The sequence below is a fragment of the Salvia splendens genome, chromosome 9 (assembly GCF_004379255.2).
Source record: "Salvia splendens isolate huo1 chromosome 9, SspV2, whole genome shotgun sequence".
In the NCBI taxonomy this organism is placed as follows: Eukaryota; Viridiplantae; Streptophyta; class Magnoliopsida; order Lamiales; family Lamiaceae; genus Salvia; species Salvia splendens.
Window position 1 is genome coordinate 16552231 of NC_056040.1, and position 25899 is coordinate 16578129.

At 37.1% G+C, this 25899-nt stretch overlaps 1 protein-coding gene across 3 annotated transcripts; it reads left to right on the plus strand.

The window, feature by feature from the left end:
- The first annotated feature begins 17203 nt into the window (after positions 1 to 17203).
- Positions 17204 to 21641, plus strand: LOC121747489 (probable protein phosphatase 2C 46). 3 transcript variants are annotated; one of them, XM_042141531.1, is made up of 6 exons: positions 17204 to 17486; positions 17599 to 17787; positions 18180 to 18643; positions 18965 to 19332; positions 20020 to 20256; positions 21076 to 21641. In XM_042141531.1, the coding sequence occupies exons 3-6, from the start codon at positions 18325 to 18327 to the stop codon at positions 21343 to 21345; spliced, it is 1194 nt and encodes a 397-aa protein (XP_041997465.1). In that variant the 5' UTR covers positions 17204 to 17486; positions 17599 to 17787; positions 18180 to 18324; the 3' UTR covers positions 21346 to 21641. The 3 variants fall into 3 exon arrangements, with proteins under 3 accessions (XP_041997465.1, XP_041997468.1, XP_041997467.1); XM_042141534.1 differs by having other exon boundaries at positions 17633 to 17787; XM_042141533.1 differs by having other exon boundaries at positions 17204 to 17787.
- The last annotated feature ends 4258 nt before the right edge of the window (positions 21642 to 25899 follow it).

Consider the following 25899-nt stretch of genomic DNA (forward strand, 5'->3'; position numbering starts at 1 on the left):
TAATTGTATTATTTTTGGGATGTTTTTTTTCTATTTCTTGCATCAATTATACACAAAAAACTAATGTTTTATGTACTTCATTAATTAATTTTTTCAAAATTAATCATTTCAAAATTTCTTTTAGCTAGTGTATTTTGTGATGTTTTTTTTTTTATTTTTCTGCAACTATTATACAGAAAAAATTTCATGTTATATAACTTCATAACTTAACTTATTCAAAATTTGTTCATAAATAGTAATATTAAATATATACATGTATCTAGCTTCTATATCATTTTATTAAATCTATCTCATTACTCTTTTTCCCTCGCATCATAATAATGTCGTAACTTTCGGCTACAGCGACATTAAAATATATTTTACAATTGTTACGGAATTGGACCCCCCAACTTCAAAATTTTGCGTCCACCACTGTGTATATATAAGTCTAGACACTCACATATCTACACACGCATATGCATGTCTAAACATGCTTTTTCGCCATTTTCATTCGGGGTTAATGGGTGGCTGACACATGGTCAATATTTTAAATAATTATGAAATCATATATAATATCTACTATCCGTTTCATAGTAGTAAATGTATTTATTTTCAACACTGAGATTAAGAAAAATGTGTGTAATGCATTAAATAAAAAGATAATAAAGTATGAGAGAGGAAAAAGTATAAATAATGAAGTAAGCGTGGGAAAATGTGTTACTTTTTACTAAAACCGTAAATGATTTTATTACTATGGAACGCCCAAAACAGAAAAATGACTCTAGTACTATAGAATGGAATGAGGAGGATTATTTCTTAAATTAACAAGAGTTCAAAATACCATAGGTAAATTAACAATTAGGACCAGAGAGAAAAAGGTGTCTAAGAGCAACTAGGCAAAAAAAGAATTAAAACTAGATTAAAAGTTAAGATTCAGATTGTTTGTGAGTCATGGTTCCTTGTTATTTAACCCTCATTCCCAGTAAGTACGTAGAAGTGAGACCTTATTGTTAGTTGGCTGCAACTGGAGTACATAACTGCAGATATCTCGGGTCATCATCTTGCCCAACTTCATTGCTTGAACGGCTAGGACACTTCTATATTTTCTTCTTTCAACAATTTCAATCTTCATGCCATTTCCTACTCTTTTCCTTGTTCCTCGGCTTTCCCACTCCATCTTTGTGCACTCCCCCGCTAATTCTCAATTCCTATTACATATTGGACTTTTGGACTTTTGCGTAGGATGAATTTCTTACTATATTTTAACTCGTATATTTCCCACTTCCATCAACTAAATACTCCTAGCTTTTACACCCCAGTCCTGTCAATCTTTCAATTTAACTATGTGAGTATTTAATAAGATTGAAATCAAATTTTTATTCCATATTGAAAAAATCGAGTGGGGCAATGAGGCAGTTAATCAGACAGATCAGATTCATATCATATCAGTTGCAACTAAGCATGACCAAAAAATGCTATGACTGTATATTATTTGTTATAGTTTCATTAAATTGGAATGCAAGTTTAAGCTTATTAGAATTCACTGAACCCTTTCATTTTAGTTCTCGATTGTAACAACTTGGGTATATGGATAAATGAAAAGTAATGTAGTACTATTAAAATATACTCCTACTTCCTAGGTGTTTATATTAGTGAAAGTATTGTGTCGAGAGTAAAACGTAAAATTTGAAACTGGATTGTTATCTAAATGCATTTCCATAAACTAGTGTTCATTTTTTTTAAAAAGTTGTCATTGTCTAAATCTAATACCAACTACTATTAAGAAGCATGAAAATAAAATATAGTAGTAAACTTACAAATATTCCTCATTTTCCCCCTAATTGTCCAATAAAGGCCACACGCATTGCAAAGAGTCCTCGGTCCATCCGGCCCTTTCCGCATCAATGGTGTATCGCTCGACTTAACTCCACAATTAGCACAACTACTTTTTATTTCGATGGCTACTTTTGTAGATCCTTCTTGAACCTTCTTCCCGACAAATTGACCTTGATGACGGTGTATTTTGAGTGCAACGTCTCGACGAACATTATATCTTATTCTCTTTTCAAAACATCGACGTTTTTTCTTTTCATAGTACCTAAGTAGACATTGTAGTCTCTTTGGGTCGTCGCTTCTAATAGAAGGCAATGGCCGGCTAGTGCTACTACTATGTCTATGATCGAACTCATACCCTCCCAAAACTAAAAGTGCAAAGTTGACCTTATCACATGGTACGTTGTCGAAAACGAAGACTCGACCAGCGAACGAGAGTGTGGCTTGGCACGGCACATTCCAAGGATCGGATTGAGACGAATGTACAGCGGCCAGAGTCCCATCAGACTCCATCGTGGCTGCAAATAATCACATTCAATTGATTTGAGTGCGAAGCGATGATTTGTTTTTTTTATAGGTGTGCATTCATGCATGTGGTGTGGGGTTTGATGGTTTCAAATGGAGGGTTGTGATTAATTCAATATTGTACTTGCTCGTTTCTATTGTTGTTGATGTTCCAAATGTTGTAGAAGGATGTAGGCAATACTAGATTAGCAATGATAAAGCCATGAATATTTACACCAATTTCTAGTGTTTAGTATAAGATAACATGATGTTAAAATATACTATTAACACGTGCATCGATAAATAGTTAATATTTTTATGCTTATAATGTATAGTTATACAATTAGACTACTTTTTTAATTTAATATATGGAGTAAATAATATACTCAATGGATACTAAATGCTACCAAATATTCAAATTGCTCCAGCTAAAGTAATATGTTAACGTTGTCGAGTTTATAATATGTTTGTAGTAATGATTAAATTACAATTACAAAAACAAAAATACAGAAGGGTTCTCCAAAAGAAATTTAAAAATTACAAACTCTAACATCTTACTTGAAAAATAATATACTATCATTTGTCAAACAATTTAAATGAATGTATAAACTCTTTAAAACATCTTAGTATTTTATAATTTGCGAAAATACACTCTAATTCACCCACTTGAAATAATCCAAATAATTGCAACCCCCAAATTGTCGCTTTCCTATTCAACTAGCCCAAGGTACATGATCCAAAATAGAATAATTAAAGTATTTGATTATTTGATCATAACTAAAAACAGTCCACTCACCACTGTCCTTCAGTGGGACTTGCTGAATATACTTGTTAGGTAAGGATAGATAATTTGATTTTGCATTTAAATTTTGTATGTATAAACTATGCAATTATTAATATATATAATACACACACCATATCGTATCTTCCATGCTATATGATTGTGTGTGGGTTTTATATGATATGCTTACATTCAAACAAGGGTATTTGTTTTTGACATATAGGTGTTTTTGTTTTGTTTTCTGATATCATATATGTTTGTAGTGTATTTGACCATAGAATTTATAGAGGTACGTGCTGTTTTTTATTTAACCTTTTGGAGATATACTAGTTACAATTATACTAATGAATTTATTGCTCGCGAACTGACTACTTAACCAATTAAAATAGTTACGACTTAATAAAAAATGTATTAAAACTATTTTTCATGAGTTCAAGTCAAACTGCAAGACAAAAAAACCGAAACTTTTACACCCTCCAGTCCACCAATACAATATAAATTTGACCGGGCGCTGATTTTAATAAATATAGTAGAAAGTGAGTGGAAAAACTTAGTAGAAGGTGAGTCCTACTTTTATATACTATGTATTAGTTTTATAGTGAATTGTGAATGAAATAAAGTTAGTGGAATGAAATGTGAGATCATTTATCAAAAGTAGTAAAAAAAGCAACTGAGGCATATATTGATGGACCAACGAAAATGACAAAATGAGACACTTATTGAAGGCCACAAAGGGAGTACTTTGGTGGCTAGGTGCATGAATCATGGAATATTTCACAATTCTCGTTCTCACCGAGGCAAATGTGCTCAATCATAGTGTGAGCAAAAAAGAGCAAACTTAAAAAAATAGAAGCTCTTGATGTAATTGCTTATGATAGTTTTTTTTGGTTCATCATAATTTACTTTAATTGATTGCGGGGTTGACTTTTTTTATTCTATTACATTTCTGGATGTTAATTTCTATGCTCTTTGTCCTTCTGATTTGTTTGTCATGACTAATTTTATGGGTAAGCTTGGGCCAGTGTGATTGTTTTGTTCTTTATTTTGTTTATGCTATTGTCCTTAATTAGGATGGTTAAATGGGTTAGACTTGGATGGTTTGTATTGTGTTTAGCTCGCTAATTTCTATGACTTGAGCTTGTTTTGTATTAACAAAAAATCATTGCTAATGTCTAACTCACATTAATTTAACAAGGTACTACAATATAGTAATACACAATCCATTCCAACTTAATAGACCCCTATTGTCTTTTTGGTTGTCTCATACAAGTAGTTTAACTTTTACACCGTGGAGCTAATAAGTAATATGATTATCTCAAATATTATCAAGAACACATAAAATAAAATTAATAATATTACAAAAGAAGAATTGAAAAGTAGTATTACATGTTCAAAATGAAACATAATTATAATGACGTTTTCAATAATTTTAATACAGTATTGTAAGTTGTGGTATAGTTGTTGATCATATGTTAGTATATAAAAATTAATGATATGAATTATTATTTAAAAAATGCAACATGATTTTTTTTAAATGGAGAAAATGTACAAATTAATCAAGACCATCAGATACTTATGATACTTTGGGCAGGTAATTTTATTATTTATAACTATGATATGTTAGTACTAATTATAATTGTTATAGTTAATATCATACTAATAAATTTAATTAATACATGCATATGTCGGCGAAATAGCACATACTATTATTTATATAAAAATGATTAATTATATAATCATGGGATATAAAACAACCGTGAGAGAAAAATATTTCTTCTTGAAATTAGAATAGACAACGCATGAAATGACAACCATGCAAATAAGTGTACTAGTAATAAAAATGGCCTACCCCAAGTCCATATACACAACAGCAGCGAGGACAACATTATTGATTGCATTTTCCATCAAATGCAAATATCGAATAATTATTTACACCATTATAATCGATTAAAAGTCAAATAGAGTATACTAAATGAGAATTTTCTTGTTATATTTCACAAAATGGTGTGCGAGACGTTTTCAATGCATTACATCCCTTTAAATTTTAGGCCCTAATTAAATTATTTTTTGTGCAAGTAATCGCCAAATTTATTTCACTGTGATTTTTATGTATCAATTAATTATCAACTTTGGTTTTTAATTTACGTAATTTTAAGCGAAAATCGAAACAGGATCAAATGATTTTATATAAGAATCCGACTTTACATAAAATTTTAATGATTGGTCACAACTCACAATCAAATTATAAAGTTATTTGATTTAATTTGTATACTAGCATAAAAACAAGAAAGAAGACCCTTGAAATTGACTCAACATTTCCTCCACGCAGAGAAAGAAGCAAATCATATCCTATTGCCAATATAACTCAAAATTCTGCCATCATATTCATATCAGAAAATGAAAATGACTACTCATTTTATTTTCTGATTTTTGTGTGCAAAAATTAACCATTTAATTCGTGTTTACTTCCATCTCTGATTCTCTTCCCATTTCTATATTAGCCTTTTATTTATTTATAGCATTACTAGAGTATTTTTTAGCATTGAAATTGTTATTGTAAATCAAATAATCATACAAGTGGTTATATTTAATATTTTAGACAAATTCTGTTCCATAATTTCAATAATTAACCAATTTATGTGTGGTATTGGGATCCCTGTAGGCTGTATTTTCTTGTTACTTCAATAAAAATAATGAGAAAATTTCATCGAAAATTCTCAACCAAATATAGTTGTGCGACAGCTTGAACACAATGAATGGGCTAGGATAGGACGATATTGTATTTTTGAAAAAGTTTGGGTGTATTTGCCAGCCGCATAGATTTCCCAAAATGGCACACAAACAAAAAACATATCAATGTTAAGTAAGAATAAAAATAAAGAACCAAAATATCTAATCTCCAATATTAAATCCTCATAAGTACTTCACTTATAATTTGATGGTTATTGCTAAAAATAAGTGTAAAGTGGAAAGTGGGATAATGAAACTATACTTTAGCACGATGTTGTCATTTGTCAAAGTTCTTTTTTCATCTAAACAAAAAATGCATAAACTAACAAAAATAGTGAATATCGATTCACAAAAACAACTAGCAATGATCTGTTACAAAATAAAAACAAACCAAAACCAAAGGCAGAAAATAAAATGCTCTACATATCATATTTATGTTTCTATTACGATTCAGGTCTTATAAAGAGAGATTTGTAAATCTAGAAATACATAATAAAAAACATGAAATCGAGGGAGAAATGATAGAGTATTTGATTCACATAAATAAATCACAATACTATATTTTAGTAAGACGATACATTCATTGTAGACTATGGTAAGTTGACAAAATATTATTAATAGAAATGCAAAAGGGTCCAAATCCGATCGGCTTTGCTGAAAAATGTCCAAACACAAATAGATGAGTTTGACTTGTGGGGAATACCATTTTTTTCCTTTTCACACTCTAATTCAATTTTCATTTCACTTTTATTCAATAAGTTGCCCCACATTTTCTTATGGGCAATTTTGCATTTCAAACGATGGGTGTGAATACTGCCATATATACAACATTTTAAACTTTTTGTGTGCCTTTATATTATTTTTAAATTGAATGATAAGAGCATCCGCAGCGGTGCTCGCTGGGATAGACGGCGTCCGTGCCGCTGGCGCGGCAACGTGCTGTCCGTCGTTGCGCTCTCGCCGCTGGCACGGCGCTGCTCGATGTATCGAGCTCATCCGTGCCGCTGAGCAGGCGACGTGGCGCGTTTCTATTCGCCAATGGATTATCCGTTGGATTTTTAAAAAAAAAATCGAAAATAATACCAAAAATTAAAAAAATATTTTCAAATTCCCAAAAATATAGTCGTTTTATTACCGTTTTTTTGAATTTTTTATATTTTTTTAAATCCCAAAATCATCTATAAATACACACATTCATCATCCATTTTTCACATCAAATCATCTCTCATTCATATTTTTTCGTACAACTCATCTACATCTTCATCTCTCACTCAAACCCTCTCTAAAAAATTCAAAAATGGATTTCACCGATATCATTGCGGAAGCGGAGCGCGAAGAACAAGAATTCTATGAACAATATCGTGCCGCCTATGAAGCCTATGTCGCCGCCACTACCCCCGCCTCTCCTCATCAACCAACTAGATCAATTCGCCGCTACATCCCTCGTGACCGGGAGGGAGCCAACGAAAGGCACGTTGCCGACTATTTTCCCGACCAGCCGCTGTTTCCGGAAGATTACTTTCGGTGTCGTTTTCGCATGTCATAACGGTTGTTTATGCATATTGTCAACACATTGTCCGCCCGTGTTGAATACTTTCAATCACGTAAAGACGCAACCGATCGGCAAAGTCTCTCGGCATTGTAGAAGTGTACTTGTGCCATCCGACAACTTGCTACTGGGCAAACCGCTGACCTCTTCGATGAGTATTTGCAACTGAAATCCTATGCCTCAAATTTTTTTTGCGACGGCGTTCGTTCTACTTTCGGTGAGGAATTCCTTCGGGCACCCACCACCGATGATTGTTAACGGTTGCTTCATCTTCACGAAACAGTCCACGGTTTTCCTGGTATGCTTGGCAGCGTTGACTGCATGAATTGGAAATGGAAGAATTGTCCAACTGCTTGGAGGGACAATACTTAAGCGGCCACAAAGGCGGCGACCCAACGCTTATCCTTGAAGCGGTCGTCGACTACCGACTATGGATTTGGCATGCATATTTCGGTGTTGCCGGATCCAACAACGACTTGAACGTGCTCTATTCTTCACCACTCTTTAATGATGTTTTGAATGGTGTAGCACCGGCGATCGACTTCACCGTCAACGGAAATGCATACCACATGGGTTACTATCTCGCCGATGGTATCTACCCAAGGTGGTCGACTTTCGTGAAGACGTTCAGCAATCCGCAAGACCCGAGGTGGGTTCTTTTTGCGCAGCGTCAAGAGTCTGCTTGGAAAGACGTCGAAAGAGCTTTTGGGGTCCTTCAAGCCCGATTCAACATTGTGAAGGCCCCGTCTCGGCTGTGGTACGTTAAGAATATTGCCGACATCATGTACACGTGTATTATCTTGCACAATATGATTATAGCTGACGAAGGACCGAAGGCGGCTAACTTTTACTACGAGGATGAAGCCGGAAGCTCAACCACGAGGTCTCCCCCACGCCGAGGTGTGCATACGACGGTAGGCGAGAGGATCGAAACAAGACACACAATGCGCGATACAAGAACCCACATTGAGCTACAAGAAGACCTAATCAAACACATTTGGGCGAAATTCGGCCACGAGTAGTGGTTTTTTTTTAATTTTATGAATTTAATTATGTAATTTTAAATTTTTAGGATTTTAATTATGTAATTTTTAATTTCTAGGATTTTAATTATGTAATTTTTAATTTTTTTTATAATTTGTAATAGTATTCCAGGTATTTTTAATATATTTTAATATTGTGGAAATGTTTTTATTTAAATTGAATAATAGAATGATGAGACCCTTGAGCATGTCCTTGCGGAAGAGTATGAATGTGAGTATTGTGCTTTTGGAGAATAGCATGGAGTAAAAAATTAATAAAAGTAGGTCCGGACCCACATCCGTGCTCTTTGGTAAGAGTACAGATGTTGATGCTAAAATTATGTGTCCAACATTATTTCTGTACAACGATGTCAAAGAGAAAATATCAAGTTTGTTATACTTTTTTCTCCGAATAATTAATGCGTTAGTAGACTCAATAAAAATATCTCAATTTTGTGTAAGTCATAATATCCCATGCTTGACTTTGGTGTATGTTTCATTTCTCATTTGCAATTTTATTCACGTAACATAAAATCATAAGTTCATATATATATATATATATATATATATATAGGTAGTGATCAAGATATAACTAATCTTAAGTGTATAACTAGAGAACAAATCTCAACCACACATCTTAATGGAACAAATATTATTTATTTTAATAATATAAAATAGGCCAAGGGTATTTTTGGAAATTACATTATTTCCTTCCCAATTTCCACCTCTCTATCAATATTTACAGAGAGAGGATGACTATGGCGGCGAAGGTAGCGGTTGAATTGGTGCCTCACCCTGTCAAAGAGAAGCTCCCCGGCGTCGATTTTTGCGTCAACAGCAATCCTTCATGGGGTATCCCTCTCTGTCAATGGCTCGAAGTACTCCAATTGCAGAAACAGAGCTTTCAATTGAACTCGCATATTGATGATCATCCCTAATTAATTTCAAAAAACTAATGCAGGTGAATCTGTGATTCTAGGATTTCAACATTACTTTGTAATGCTTGGAACTAGTGTGATAATTCCTACCAGTATTGTTCCTTTCATGGGTGGAAGCAATGTTAATCAATTTCATTAATTTCACCTGGATGGCGGTCAAGCTTCGAACGCGACATGGGTTGTGGGACAAGTCATTTTAATTTTTTTAATCCAAACATTTGTGTATTTAAAATTTGTACGCGTGTACAATTCACAATTCATCCCATAGTAATTCTTTGTCTGTAGTTGGATCCCTCAGCTAATATGGACGTATGATCCATTGTAATAGTTCTTATAATATCAATTATTGCAGTCAAATTTTCATCTGTATGATAGAATAAACATAAATCAGAAATAAAATAAAGTGATTTGAGCAACAAGCATAAAACACAAGTGTTTAATTAACAAGTGCGATCACTATTAGCATGATTTTACTTCACTCTTGTTAACAAAACACATCACTATTCGCATGATTTTACTTCACTCTTGTTTACAAAACACATCACTCTTAACATGATTTTACTTCACTCTTGTTTACAAAACACATCACTCTTAGCATGATTTTACGTCACTCTTGTTTACAAAATACATCACTCTTAGCATGATTTTACTTTACTCTTGATTTCAGTTTTCAACATACTTATAATTTTGTTACGTAATTTTCCAATGATCTTCTCCGAAAACAAGAACCGCTCAACAAAATTTGTACGACATGATTCCTATTTCCCATCTTCTATATTTATACGAATATATGATAAGAAATCGAATAAAAAATCAATCATTTTTTTTCGTCTAATCAATTAGCAATTCCATGTCATATTAACATTAAATAAAGCAAAACTGAAAAAGAACAAACAAACTGCAGACTCTCTAAATTCTTCCACACTATCCACTCTTCATCTATATAACTTCCACTAAACTTGCCAAATTCCAAAAGCGAAAAAAAAATGTCTGCTAAATCATCCGATCCAAAGAAGAAAATTCTGGTCGCCTCCGACGATGAGAGCAGTGACTACGAAGATAACTCTGAGCCCAAGCCTGCGCGAGAGGAGAGATCGGAGCAGGTCATATTCCTGCGGCGGAGCGCCAGCAGCTGCGTCGAGGTGAAGAAGACCAACGGATTTTGGATTGAATTTGCAATGACGTAGCCTAAATTTGGCTGTCAATGACCATTATACCCCCGTTTTGTTATTGTGGAGTAAATTTGTGAGAGATGGAACTAATTTCTCCTTTAAATTCTAAAATTGCATGTATTAATACCAGCCCTTGATTTTCTTAATCTTGTGGCTGTGATTTGTTCTCTAGTTATTTGGTTAAGGGGTGTTTGCCATAGATCACTACCATATATATATATATATATATATATTCGTGATCATATGATAACCCCTAAATATCGTAATAACCCTATAACCAAATCTGGACCACACATATTTCTAATCATGCAGTTGAGATTCAAACTTAGATTTACTTCATAAAAAAAACGTGGGGTAAAACTGTCATTTCTCTCATTTAATTTCTGAATTTTGCCAAATATCACGTAAAATGATAAAATGATAGGTTTATTGCATAGAATGATAGTTTTGAGATTCAAACTTAGATTTACTTCATAAAAAAAAGCGTGGGGGTAAAACTGTCATTTTCCTCATTTAATTTCTGAATTTCGCCATATATCACGTAAAATGATAAAATGATAGGTTTATTGCATAGAGTGATAGTTTTGCCGGATAGAATGATACTCTGAATTGATAAAATGATACTTTTGACTGACTGATAAAATGATAAAATGATAGGTTTATTGCATAGAATGATAGTTTTGCCGGATAGAATGATACTCTGAGTTGATAAAATGATACTTTTGACTGATTGATAAAATGATAAAATGACAGGTTTATTGCATAGAATGATAGTTTTGCCGGATAGAATGATACTCTGAGTTGATAAAATGATACTTTTAGCTTATAAATGTTAGGTTTACTGCATAAAATGATAGTTTTGCCGGATAGAATGATACTTTCAGCCGATAGAATGATAGTTTTACCGGGTAGAATGATACTTTCTGCCGATAGAATGATAGGTATTTTTGGTGTATAAAATGACATTTTTGTTTAATAAAATGATACTTTTACATGATAAAATGATAATCTAACCGGATAAAATGACAGTAACCTTATAAAAATGATAGTTTAGCTGAAGAAATTGCATATAAGCTGATAAAATGATACTTTAACGTGACAAAATGACATAAAACTGATAAAATGATAGTTTTGCCGGATAGAATGATACTTTCAGCCGATAGAATGATAGTTTTGCCGGGTAGAATGATACTTTCAGCCGATAGAATGATAGGTATTTTTGGTGTATAAAATGACATTTTTGTTTAATAAAATGATACTTTTACCTGATAAAATGATAATCTAAGCGGATAAAATGACAGTAACCTTATAAAAATGATAGTTTAGCTGAAGAAATTGCATATAAGCTGATAAAATGATACTTTAACGTGACAAAATGACATAAAACTGATAAAATGATAGTTTTGCCGGATAGAATGATACTTTCAGCCGATAGAATGATAGTTTTACCGGGTAGAATGATACTTTCAGCCGATAGAATGATAGGTATTTTTGGTGTATAAAATGACATTTTTGTTTAATAAAATGATACTTTTACCTAATAAAATGATAATCTAAGCGGATAAAATGACAGTAACCTTATAAAAATGATACTCTGAGTTGATAAAATGATACGTTTACTGCTTTGTAGGTTTGTATATTATGTATTGTGCCGATTATATTAGGTTTATTGCATAGAATGATAGTTTTGCCGGATAGAATGATACTCTGAGTTGATAAAATGATACTTTTGACTGACTGATAAAATGATATATGTTTGGTTTATTGCATAGAATGATAGTTTTGCCGGATAGAATGATACTCTGAGTTGATAAAATGATACTTTTGACTGACTGATAAAATGATAAAATGAGCGAAATTCAGAAATTAAATGAGCGAAATTTGGATACGTAAATTTTATCATGAGCGAAATGACATATTTACCCCGCGTTTTTTTATGAAGTAAATCTAAGTTTGAATCTAGACCACGTGATTTTAAAAATGTGTGGTCCAGATTTAGTTATAGGGTTATTACGGAAATTGGGGTTATCATTATAATGTACCCCTATATATATATATAGGGTCCTGTTAGGTTGAGATTATTTAGCTAAATTGAGAAATGAGATGCAATATCAGCCATTAATCCACAAGATTAACTAAATGTCAACAGCTATCACATTATGTCAACACGGGGGTATAAGTGTCATTTCGTGTTTTAATGTGTCGGATTGTTGACATGGCTTTTATGTCTAGTTGACATGACTTATAATTGTTGTTGACATGATTTCTATGTGCAGTTGACATGGTTGTACGTGTAGTTGACATGGCTTGTATGTGTAGTTGACACGATATGTACCGTAGTTGACATGACATGTATGTGCCGTTGACACGATATGCACCATAGTTGTCATAGTGTCACCAGCTTATATATCAAAATGTCAACAACTGACAAACACTGTAACAAAAGCAAAATTGATCAATTGCATAATCCTCTCGCATTTAGATCTGCTCGATTCTGGCCGCAGCTCCACCAACATGCAGATCGCGCCGGCCTTGATCGCCTTCAGCCTCGACTTCTTTGACGCCTCCAGCATCTGCATCAGCAGCTTCAGCGCGCACGAGCTCGCCTTGTTGCAGATCTCGTCGGAGACGATCTCCAGCAACGATTTGAAGCATGTCAATGGAAAATTGCTACTAGCCAATCCTCAATCACAACGAATCGAGATTGAACACTACCTCAATACACAGGTAAATCAAAACAACCATTTGTTGCTGTCAAATTGAAGAGAAAACAGAGTAATTAATAATTGCAATTTCGTCAACCGAAACAGAACGACAGATTGAGAATCGCACTATATGAGCGGCGGCGGCGGCAGACGACGCTCCTGGTGAGGAGTTACGATTTGAAGATCCAGTCTCTACCGAAGTAGAGAGACAACGAGATCTCGAGAGCGGGTGGAGGAAAATGGACCTGGAGGAATGGGTGAGGAGGATGGAGAAGGAGGAAGCTGATGTGGCAGAGATTGGCTCAGGAGAGCGAGGTTATGGCGGCGGCGCTGATGGCGCGGATGAAGGAGGCGGCGACGGAGGACACGACCAAAATTGCCTTCTTATTCGTGGTGATGTCGGCGATTGAGATGGTCTGGAGCTCGTCGGAGGCGTCGAGGTAGGATAGGGTGGCGTCAGGAAGCTTGTCGGCGACGGAGATTGTGGCAGAGATTTTGGGGGCGGCGGAGAAGCGGAGGGGCTGAGATCGAAATCTGCGGCGGGGATTTGGGAAGGAGATGGAGAACACAAGCGGAAGAAACCCAATTTAAACATAAAATTACCATTACGCCCTTTCATAATTAATTAAACTAAAAATATTTTCCATGTGGCAAATTCTGGACCACTCATTTAATAAAAATGAGTGGTTGATAATGCATCTCACTTCTCAATTAGGCTAAAAAATCTCAATTGATCACAACCATATATATATATATATATATATTCAAAACAGTAATATTATTGTTTTAATAACAATATGAATTGAGGAAATTCATTAAAATCCATTTTATAGTTAATACTTAACCAAATAACTCGTACAAAAATATTACTACTTCAATTGGCATGAAATTGATCAAACAGATATGTAATCATCGAGCACCAATGATTATCATACTTGTTTAATTGTTTTACACATGGTCTAAAGGCAAGTTTTAAATGCTTGATAAAATTGGCGACTCATATAGTGACAATGCAGTTTATTATGAATGCATATAATATTAATTTAATTTGACTACTGGACCAATGTCGACATGACAATATTACGCAACAGAGAGTGTTTTTTGTATTTTGATTCCACACATAGCTTTTGCTTGTAGTTAAATTAGTCGAAAATTACTAAATTGAAGCTGTCATTTTGTATTGATGAAATCAAACAAAGTTTAAATGAAGTTTTACAAAGAGTATCACACACATGCCGAGATTAATGCCTTAAAGTTGAAAATAATGAGAGAGAAATAATTTAAAATAAATGAGAGAGATTACAATATATATATATATAGTAGATGTCTGTATGAACAATATCAATGTCAAAAGAATAAGATAAGAGATGTCGTTACTAAGTTGTGATAGCATAGGCGTTAGGGCATCCACAATGGGACGCCCGATGGCAAGCCCAATGCGTGCCATCGTCCGCGGACGTCATCGTCCGCCCCATTGTAGGTACCCGCCATCGTCCGCGCCCTACGCCCACGCCCGATGCATCGTCCGCGCCATTGTGGGCTCGGAGGACGATAGGCCATCGTCCGCGCCATCGGACGCCCTATTGCGGGATCGGCTGATGATGGTCGTGGAGATGCCACGCGTTTTTGAATTTTTTTTTCTATTTAAACCTCGTTTCTCATTCACTTGTTCATACGAACATCTCGCCTCTCTCGTTTCACTCCTCTCTCACATTTCTACCTATCTCACATACCAAAATGAACTATGACGATGACACCACTAGTTCAAGCTCCTCGGAGTCGGGTAGTTCGCACTCGGAGACCTCGGCAGCCTTAGATGCAGCCGTTGAAGAAGCCATGGCGGAATACTTACTCGAATTGCAGCGCGAGGAAGCGGCAGAGCAGATCCGCAGGCCTATTCGACGTCGGACGTCTGTCCGACGCGACCACGCGGCAGCTCACCAACGTCTGGTTGAAGACTATTTTGCCGATCAACCAACGTGGAGACCGACTGTTTTCCGCCGGCGGTTTAGAATGCCGCGTTACCTATTTCTCAGCATTGTCCGGACGTTGTCGTCACGTGATGAATACTTCACGTATCGGGAAGACGACATCGGCAAACCCGACCTTACACCATTGCAAAAGTGCACGGCTGCACTCCGTCAGTTGGCCTACGGCACCACGGTGGACATTTTCGACGAGTACCTCCACGTCGGGGAGACAACAGGCCGGGAGTGCTTGAAGAGATTTTGTAGGGGAGTTGTGGAGGCCTACGGCGACACATATTTGCACAAGCCGACTGCCGCTGATTGCCTGGGCCTGATGAAGATGCACGAGACGACGCACGACTTTCCTGGGATGCTAGGGAGCATCGACTGTATGCACTGGGAGTGGAAGAATTGTCCGATGGCGTGGAGAGGCCAATTCACTAGTGGATACAAGGGCAGCCACCCGACTTTGATCCTCGAAGCCGTCGCTGACCATCGGCTCTGGATCTGACATGCGTACTTCGGCGTATCCGGGTCGAACAACGACATCAACGTCCTCAACTCCTCCACCCTCTTCGCCGAGCAATGCAACGGCAACGGCCCGCCCATCGAGTTCACTGCCAACAGGCGCCGATACCACATGTGTACTACTTGGTCGATGGCATATATCCACGGTGGCCTGTTTTTCTGAAGACGATCAGCTGCCCAATAGGTGAGAAGAGGGTTTTATTTGCGCAAAAGCAGGAGTCGGCGCAGAAGGATGTCGAGCGGGCATTTGGTGTGCTCCGATCACGGTGGGGCGTTGTGAGAGGGCCGACTCGTCTTTGGTTCAAGGAAATCATCGCCGACGTCATGTATGCGTGCATTATCATGCACAACATGATAGTCGAGCATGAAGGTGGGAGCATCACCGAGTGGAACGATGATGACGGTGCATCTAGCTCATCCAGCACGGCGGCCGAGCCCCCCGCTAGAGGATTGCCGTCGGGCTTCGACGAGGTTCTAGCTAGACATGCCTCAATGCGCAACCAACAAGACAATGCGTAACTCATGAACGACATGATTAAAGAAGTGTGGGCCCGTAACCGCCGTCGTTGAATTTGCGTATTTTTTTTAATTCGTATTGTAATGTATAATTTTTATATATGAAATGGAGTTTTTTCCCAATTTTTTGTTATTTAAATATTCAAATAAAATAAAATGCATAGGGCGCGCCTTATGGCGCCCCATTGCAGGTGGGGGTAGGAGGATAAAACTGCTGATGTGGCGCGCCCCATTGTGGGGGCCTTACTATGAATTTATTTGAGAAGGGGAAAAATATGGTAGGTAATATATAAAATTTATGTTTTGATAAGAGATATTTAGTGTGGTTAAAATATAGTATAATTTAAAAATAATACTATATAAATATAATTTCATTTAGTGTACTTTTTTTTGGCTGTTTATTTTTGCGATCACTTAGAGTGATAGTACTAACTTTGATAGCTACTCACAATTCTTAGTTTGAGCTTTTATTATTAAGGAAATAAATTTTTTTAGTCTCTCTTACTTTATTGTATCTTCATCTCTCTACCTTTTTCATTTTCCACTTTACTCTCCATTTACTTAATTCACATAACACAATTTTTCTTAATCTCCGTGCCGAAAAGAAACGCCTCCATTACTATGGAACGAATGGAGTATTTGTTACACTTAAAACATAAATATTCAGTACTTCATATAATTTGGGTGGCAATTAGTACTGACTGCACATGAATGAGAATAAACAATAGATGAGAATTAATATGATTGAGGATTTCATGAATTTGTTATAAATATATCACCCAAAATATAAAGTTTAGTAGTAGTAATTTTCAATAATTTTGAATATAAATAGTTAGACCAAATCAACCAACCAATAGCAGAATTGATACCCACGCGTCACCGCAAGAGCTCATAACATGGAAAATCCATGCAATTTCCGACCTCATCCCATCTTTATCGCCACTTCATTGACTCTCTCCTCTCCAAAAAAATCAATTTTATAAGCATTTTTCTCACTCTGAAATTAATTATATATAGATTTTCAATTTCCCCTATTTTTTGCATATCGTTATTTCTCTCCTGCATATTGTTTCTCTCTCTAGATTTACATTATTTTAGCTCTCTCTCTAGATCTTCGCTATTTGGAAGAGACAGAGTGGAGCCCGAAACTGGTCCTCTGCTTTGCTGGCTTGAAGCTCTCCATTGTTGGTTTCTAATGGGGTTTGTCTGATGAGATAGACCAGAGTTCATTTACCCCCAATCAACACACCATAATATTAATAGTAACACCACTTTCTCTTCTCTTCTCTTCTCTTCTCTACTGCTTCAATTTCATAATTCATCTCTCACTTGCTTTTCTCTCTCTATATATATTGTTTTCATTTTCACTCGCAGTCTATCATATCATCATAATCGAATTGCTGCGCAGAAAAGAGGGATAAGACTAAAAGGAACAAAAAATCCTTAGAGAAGAAAGTTCATTTTGAAAATTTCCTAATTTCCCCCTTTTTGAGGTGACGGACCCACAGATCTACGCCGTTTTTTCACTTTCAGATCTTCGTTTCCGTTCTATCAGCTCTGAAGGTAACTTCCGTAGTAAGCTGTGTGTGTTAATTTTGGTACTGGAGCTGAATTTGCTGAGGGTTTTTGTTTTTTGTTAATTTAGTAAATTTAGGGCGTTTGTATCTTAGCTATATTTGGTTTAGCAATATTAGTTTCTGTTTTTTTGGGTTTTGGACCTTCCAGAATGTGAACTAGCTGACCAAATAACTTTCCGAAGAAAAAGTGAATATTTTCAAAGCCTATTATTCAATGGTGTTGAATTTTCTGGATGTTGTTTGCGGCGTTAGTGGTAATAGATTTTTCCTTGCCCACACATATGAAAAATTCTTCTTCATTAATTAGTACACGTTGCTTGATATCATGGGACAGTTTTGAACTCTAAATTTTGATATTTTTGTGGGTTTTGCTTTCAGACTTCTAGCTTGCATTTCTGCTTCGTGGAGGAGGATTTGATATAATATAAGTTCATAATTGGGTTTAATTTAGGTAAGAGAAGTTGGTTTTGGGAGGTTGGTGGAATGCGAATAATTTGGAGGGTGGTCTGGATGAGATGAGGGGATGTTATCCGGGTTAATGAACTTTTTAAGGGCCTGCTTTCGGCCAAGGGCGGATCGTTATGTTCACTTGGGTTCTGAAGCGAGTGGTCGTCAAGACGGGCTTCTATGGTACAAGGACCTTGGCCAACATTTTAATGGAGAGTTTTCCATGTCTGTAGTTCAAGCTAATAATTTACTTGAGGATCAGAGCCAACTGGAATCAGGGTGTCTAAGCTCGAACGAGACAGGTCCATATGGCACTTTTGTGGGAATATATGATGGACATGGTGGTCCAGAGACCTCGCGGTTTATCAATGAGCATCTCTTTCAACACCTAAAGAGTAAGTGCTGATATCCGCCAGAATTTGAAGTTCCTGTATATATAGTTACTTTAGCTTAGTTTATTTTTTTGGAAAGAAAAAGAATAGATTATCTGGGATATTTTGCACCTAATATCATCTGCTGGTATAAGATCTTGAATGGATGATTTCTGTTGCAAAGAAAGTCCTGTGCCAAAGACAAGTTTTTATGTGTTTTTATTGTCATTAAAGTGGCAAGAAACATGAATTGGAGCTTGACTACTAAACTTGGTTTCTTATGCTAATTATTATTTTCTCAATAGCTGTTGAATATTTTGGTTCTTTTATTTCTTGATCTTGCAGGATTCACGGCGGAGCATCAATCCATGTCAGTGGAGGTTATTAAGAAGGCATTTCAGGCCACAGAAGATGGTTTCTTCTCAGTAGTCAGCAGACAGTGGCCCTTGAAACCACAGATTGCAGCAGTTGGCTCGTGCTGTCTAGTAGGAATCATCTGTGGTGGAACTTTATATGTTGCCAACCTTGGCGATTCCCGTGCTGTTTTAGGGAGACTTGTCAAGGCTACTGGGGAAGTGCTTGCAATTCAACTCTCGGCAGAACATAATGCAAGTATAGAATCTGTGAGGCAGGAGCTGCAGTCTTTGCACCCTGATGACTCGCACATTGTAGTTTTGAAGCATAATGTATGGCGTGTCAAGGGTCTCATTCAGGTTCGTCTTGTTCTAGGTCTATAGTGGCATTTGACCTAGTTTGACATTTGGTGCTGTTCCTTTGTCACATGAATGGTACTAGGGTGTGCAAGAAATTATCTTCAATCTAAATTACCTCAATTGCAAAAATCAAGGGATTTCTGTTGCCCATATCTTAGCTGATGTCGGAAAATCTCCAGTTTAAGAGATTGTGAACCATGTAAACTGATCCATTGTGCTTGTGTTTATCTGTTGAAATGCTCAGTCACAAGATGAAGTATGATGGTATATCTGAGGCAAAAGTTTCTTCCTCTGTACTCCCTTCAGTTTTAGGTTGTCTTAATCTATGGTTGTCATAGTTATGACTTTCTGCCTTTAATATGGTTGTGTTAGATGGAGAAAGATTCATGAAATCAAATTGACCTATTTTGGCAGTTGAGGACATTTGCATGTCACTGTGTAAAGTTATTGCTTTGATAGCAAGTTTTTTGCAGTATTGGTGGATTTTATTACTTCATTTAATGTCTTTGAGGTAGTGGATGAAGTCAACATTCACCTCAGTTACTCTTACTCCTCATAATTGTATTGCATTTTAATGATGTGTCCTGGACTATTAATTAATCAAGAACCGGCAGTTTTTGCTATTATCTCTTAATATTGATTTTCGTTTCATTTGTTACAGTTGGTAATAGGTATGTTGTTTTACAGGTCTCCAGATCAATCGGAGATGTGTATCTGAAAAAAGCTGAATTCAACAGAGAACCATTATACCAAAAATTTAGACTTCGGGAGCCGTTCAAAAGACCGATTTTGAGTGCAGACCCTGCTATTACAGTGCACCAGCTGCTACCTCAAGATCAGTTCATTATATTTGCGTCAGATGGTCTTTGGGAGCACCTTACCAATCAAGAAGCAGTTGATATTGTCCAAACCCATCCGCGTAGCGTAAGTTATTTAATGCTTAAACTCATTCTCATCTTATCAGTTAAGAATTACATTGACGTGCAACCTGCCCCGGATTCATTTCATCATTTGAGTAAAAGAGCAGCCGAGTCTCGTAGCTTAGTGGCGTCCGAATATTACAAGAATCAGTTACTATGATAAATTAGGAATTTTTCAGAACATGTAGGCTTAGAGATGTGTGCATATTCATTTGTTGAATGGAATATAACTGGTGATTAAACTTTGCTTGTGGAGGTGAAAAAAATCGTATAGGACTAGAAAAAGACAAAAGAATGTATAGCATAGATCACACAGATGGCCCTATCAAGCACAATGACATATTATCTTTTAATTACAACATGGATGGATGGATGGATGGTTGAATCAGTTGTTTTCATGGCCAAACAACATTAGGTTCCTCCCATTAAACAAATCTTCCCCCTACCCTCGACTCTGTTTGTTACTGACCATAGTTCCTAGTAGTAGGTTCTGATGCTGAGATATTATTTGGAGCTATTATATTGTTTCTTGTATTTGTAAGTTTTCTGTAACTACGTGAATGATCACTAATAGTCTCCAACATTGATTTACCAATACCTTCAAATCAATAATGGCTGATTTGGAAACAATCCATAGATGAAGATATGAAGATGATCTGTAATGACTTTGCAGTGTTTCTTTCCTGTAAATAATACCCTTCCAACTAGCAAAAGACATTTCTGTCAATCGATTTACTGTTTTCCCCATTCTCCCTCCTAACTATGGATTCTAGGCTAGCAATTAGTATAAGCGAATAAGGTCATTTGCTCGTATAACGTGCAGGGAAGCGCTAGGAGATTAGTGAAAACAGCATTACAAGAGGCTGCTAAGAAGAGAGAAATGAGGTATTCGGACTTGAAGAAGATCGAGCGTGGGGTCCGCCGACATTTCCACGATGACATCACCGTCGTGGTGTTGTTTCTCGACTCACATCTAGTGAGCCGTGCTAGTTCAGTTCGGAGTCCTAGTGTATCTGTTAAAGGGGGTGGCATCACCGTGCCTCCCACTTTCCTCGCTCCTTGCACCACGCCGGCTGAACCCGCGGCCACCTGACCCTGCTGGCCGCCCCCGTTTGCTAATGGTAATGACCTGTTGTACAATCGTCATGTGAATACAGGTAGCCTCGATGATAAGAGCAGCCGTTGAATTCTTTAAATGTACACTGTAACTTTTTTTTTCTTTTTATTTTTAACCGGAGACTAATACTTGGCATAGTTGGAAATGCCGGGTAAAAAAGCGGTCTTGAAGGTGAAGATGATTATAGGAGAGCTGTGTTTTTCTTGGCCAACGTCCCTTTTTCTTGCATTTCTTGTTTCGTACTTTTAATCTATACTTATTACTTTTGTAAATTCTTGGATCTCCTAGCTTAATGTCCTGATTTAGTTCTTGTTAAAGTTCCAGCTTGTGAAGATCGTTGCTGCTGCTGGATGAACACAAGTTACATCTATCCCTCTCCCCTTTATCTTCGCCTTCTTAATTGTGTTTTACTTTTATTGCATACTACTACTAGAATCGTAGTATGGTCCATTTTACCTTTTCTTATTGAGAGAGAAGATCCGAGACTAAGGGCATCCACTACGCGGCGCTCCGCGACGGAACGCTCGCGCGACGCGTTGCGACACGCTGTCCCGTCCCGCGCCCGTCCCGATCCCGTCCCGCAGCCCGTGCCTGCGAGACACGGGACGGGCCGTCACGCCACGCGCCGTGGCGACGTGGCACGCCCCTGCGCCATGCGTGACACCCACTCGCCGGCCCGCGAGTGGGCGTCGTCACGCTGACGCAATAAATCAATTTTTTTTAACAAAAATCGAATTTTAAAAAAAATACTTTTTATTTATAAAAATTGTTTTTATATTTAAAAACAATTTTTACAAATAAATAAATACAAGACATTCATAATAGCCCACATATATTTGATGGGCTTGTGAATCTATGAAATTCAATCTTGGTTGCTTCTCTTTTATAGAGATAACCTTGAATGTTTTATGTTCCACTTTCGATGTGGGACAAAGTCATTCTTGGTTGCTTCTCTTTTATAGAGACAACCTTGAATGTTTTATGTTCCACTTTTGATGTGGGACAAAGTCATTCTTGGTTGCTTCTCTTTTATAGAGACAACCTTGAATATTTTATATTCCACTTTCGATGTGGGACAATGTCATTCTTGGTTTCTTCTCTTTTATAGAGACAACCTTGAATGTTTTATGTTTCACTTTCGATGTGGGACAAAGTCATTCTTGGTTGCTTCTCTTTTATAGAGACAACCTTTGTCACGCCCGCATTTTCTAAGGATAGAAAACACGGTTGATCGCGACTAGGGGAGGGTTAAAGAAGCGGGGAAGAAAGGGGGAAACAACACAACTCGACCAAAGCTCGAAACAAATGGGAATAGCTCGAATAAAATCATAGTTTCTCAACAATCAACAACTCAAAAGAAACAATATTTAGCGGAAGAATTTCGAGAGTAGAATAATGCTATGTATGAAGACACAACATATTCTAGACATTTGATAGACATTCTTCACTTTTATGCTCAACACCCACTGTGCTCGTCACTGCTCAACCTGCACATTTTTTAAAAAAGAAATGCAGGGCTGAGTACTTGATGCACTCAGTTGACTCATGCCGAAAACATTTTATAAAAAGTATTTATTATGCCACCATTGAGTGACCTTGGGGTTTTAACTTTAGAAATCGCCCAAGACACTAAAATCATTTCCATTGTAAAATTCGGTTGATCAACCATTTTCCCATAGCTATCTCCCATATCTGATCCATTGATGACAAGGAACGTGGCCACATTCCAAGTCACTAGACCGGCCGACCCAAAAGACGGCTCACGATCTCCATAGGTGTACACTAGCCTGAAATCTGAATAGAGACTCACTCCCTAGACAGACCTGAATTCGATTATCCATTGATGGCAAAAGCCACATCAGATAGGTTCCATAGAATAATACAAAACACGGCATGACAAATATTCATATCATTTTCACATAAAAATATACTTAGGGCATTGCCCTTATTTAAAAAGAAAGCCCACCTCGTTCCTTTAATTTTCTGAATTTGAATTCCTCACTTCGACTGCAATTTTGTCTGCGGAGAAATCGCTTCCTTGAATCCATACTTCTCCTCTCTTCATTTATTTTCGAGGCCGTTCGAGCTCTAGTGATTCTTGTATTCAAATCAGCCCAACTAATTTTTATACTCCTAAGTCTCCTTCATCCAGATGGACATATTTCCTTTTTTTTCCAAACACATTATACACGTATTCTTCTCATTCCATATTTTAAAATAATTAAACTTCTAGTATATAAAATACTTTTATTAAAGAATCAGTGAGGATTTGCATAAGGATTTAAAGGCATAAAATAATTAAGGAGCCACTACTCTCCTCCAGAACTCGTCGGCTACCTCTCTACTGTATTTTTCAAAAGCCCAACATACTCCACCCTCTCCTTCACGCCTCACTCCTCTATCTCTATCTCTCTAATTACCGTCGCTAACTGCAGTCCGATCCACAGCTCCAACGCTTTTCTGCACTCTGCATCAGCTTCACAGCAATCGCGAAACGAAGCATCTCACACAGAGACGCACACGGAATCGGCCCCGTCTGATTCGGAATCAGCCTGATACGAGGGTACTCGTATCGGTCCCGGCAGCGCGAGGTTGCCGGAGAAGGGTTAGGTTCATTCGCGGGATCCTCCCGTCGAGCAGCCTAGGGTTCTCGGTCAATTAAGGTTTGACGAGATGAACTTGCGGAAAAATAAAGTACGAAAAGATAAAAGAACGATAAAAGATAAATTGATTTGATATTTCTCCAATTAATCAAAATGACTAAGAATGTCCACTATTTATAATAGTGGATACTAACTTAATGAGCAAGATAAAAGATATGAAAAAGATATGCAAATCCATAATTAACTAACTAAATAATAATAATAATAATAATAATAATAATAATAATAATAATAATAATCGTATCAACTCCCCCACGGTTGAAATCCACCTTGTCCTCAAGGTGGGCACCATGAAGCAACGATGAGTGTCGAGGAATCCTCCTGGGTCAAACATACACCGAATAGTTGAGCGTCTCCCTGTATCAATGCGTCCATGAATGCTCAAGCACAGAGTGTCATTTTGCGGAGGAATCAACTACATTACATGGATCATCTATGCCATCTTTACTATCATAAATTGGTCCACTAACATCAACACTAGAATGAATAATATTTTTTTCCTCTTTATCATTGTCAACGACAATTAATTCCATCGAGTCATACCCGAAATTGGAGTCGCACGACAGAGATATTGCGGCTGGTGGAGGCGGGATAGCAACGACAACAGGCAGCGAGCTTCTAGATGGATCGTGATGGAGATCAGCTGGGGCGGCGGCTGTCATCTGTGGTAGGGGACACGATACCGGCTCCGTGAACATGACACTGGCTGTAGGGTCTGGTGGAGGTCGTGTCGCGGCGTGTGGATCGCCCAGGCAGCGTTTGTTCGCATCCATCCTAGACGTCAATTGCTTGATAGTAGCAGTCAAACGCTCAAGCTGTGAAGCCAAGGCAGCCACCGTTAGGTTCGGTTCAGACTCCGGCGTCACTGGATCACGTGGCATGTTGAGAGACTCCATATGGCCGACATCGTTGGTCGTTGGGAGACATTGCCAATCCAGTTGATCGGGAGGTTGCGGATATAACAATGACGAGTCTGGATAGGAGTATCCAAATTGCACGTTCTGGCTCTGGAGGTGGTATCAACACGATGTGGGGCTCGGCATGGGCAGTGGCGAGAGGAACGGTCTATTGAACTGGCGATGGACGTAGTCAGTGTAGGTGTATGACATGATGGCGGAAATACGGAGGATGAGATCACAATGAAAGCACTAGATGATACGAGGGTACTCGTATCGGTCCCGGCAGCGCGAGGTTGCCGGAGAAGGGTTAGGTTCGTTTTTGCGGGATCCTCCCGTCGAGCAGCCTAGGGTTCTCGGTCAATTAAGGTTTGACGAGATGAACTTGCGGAAAAATAAAGTACGAAAAGATAAAAGAACGATAAAAGATAAATTGATTTGATATTTCTCCAATTAATCAAAATGACTAACAATGTCCACTATTTATAATAGTGGATACTAACTTAATGAGCAAGATAAAAGATATGAAAAAGATATGCAAATCCATAATTAACTAACTAAATAATAATAATAATAATAATAATAATAATCGTATCAGTGTATCTACGAGATATTCTCATATCTCTATTATTTTATATATTATTGATTTAGCATATCTTTCTTATTTCTTGATCACTAAGTTAGGTTATTAGAGAGTATTATAAATAGGAGTCTTTGTTATCTTTTAAATCATTTTATAGAAGAAATACAATTTATCTTTTTTATCGTATTTTATTTTAGTTATTTACTTTCTCTGCAAATTCATCTCGCCAACCCCTAATTGGCCGAGAAATCTAGGCTGCTCGACGGGGAGACCCCGCGAACGAACCTACCCCTTCGCCGGCAATCTCTCGCTGCCGGAACCGATACGAGTACCCTCGTATCACAGCCTCACCAAAACCTTAATCGTCTCTCTCTGGCCGTCGATCTTA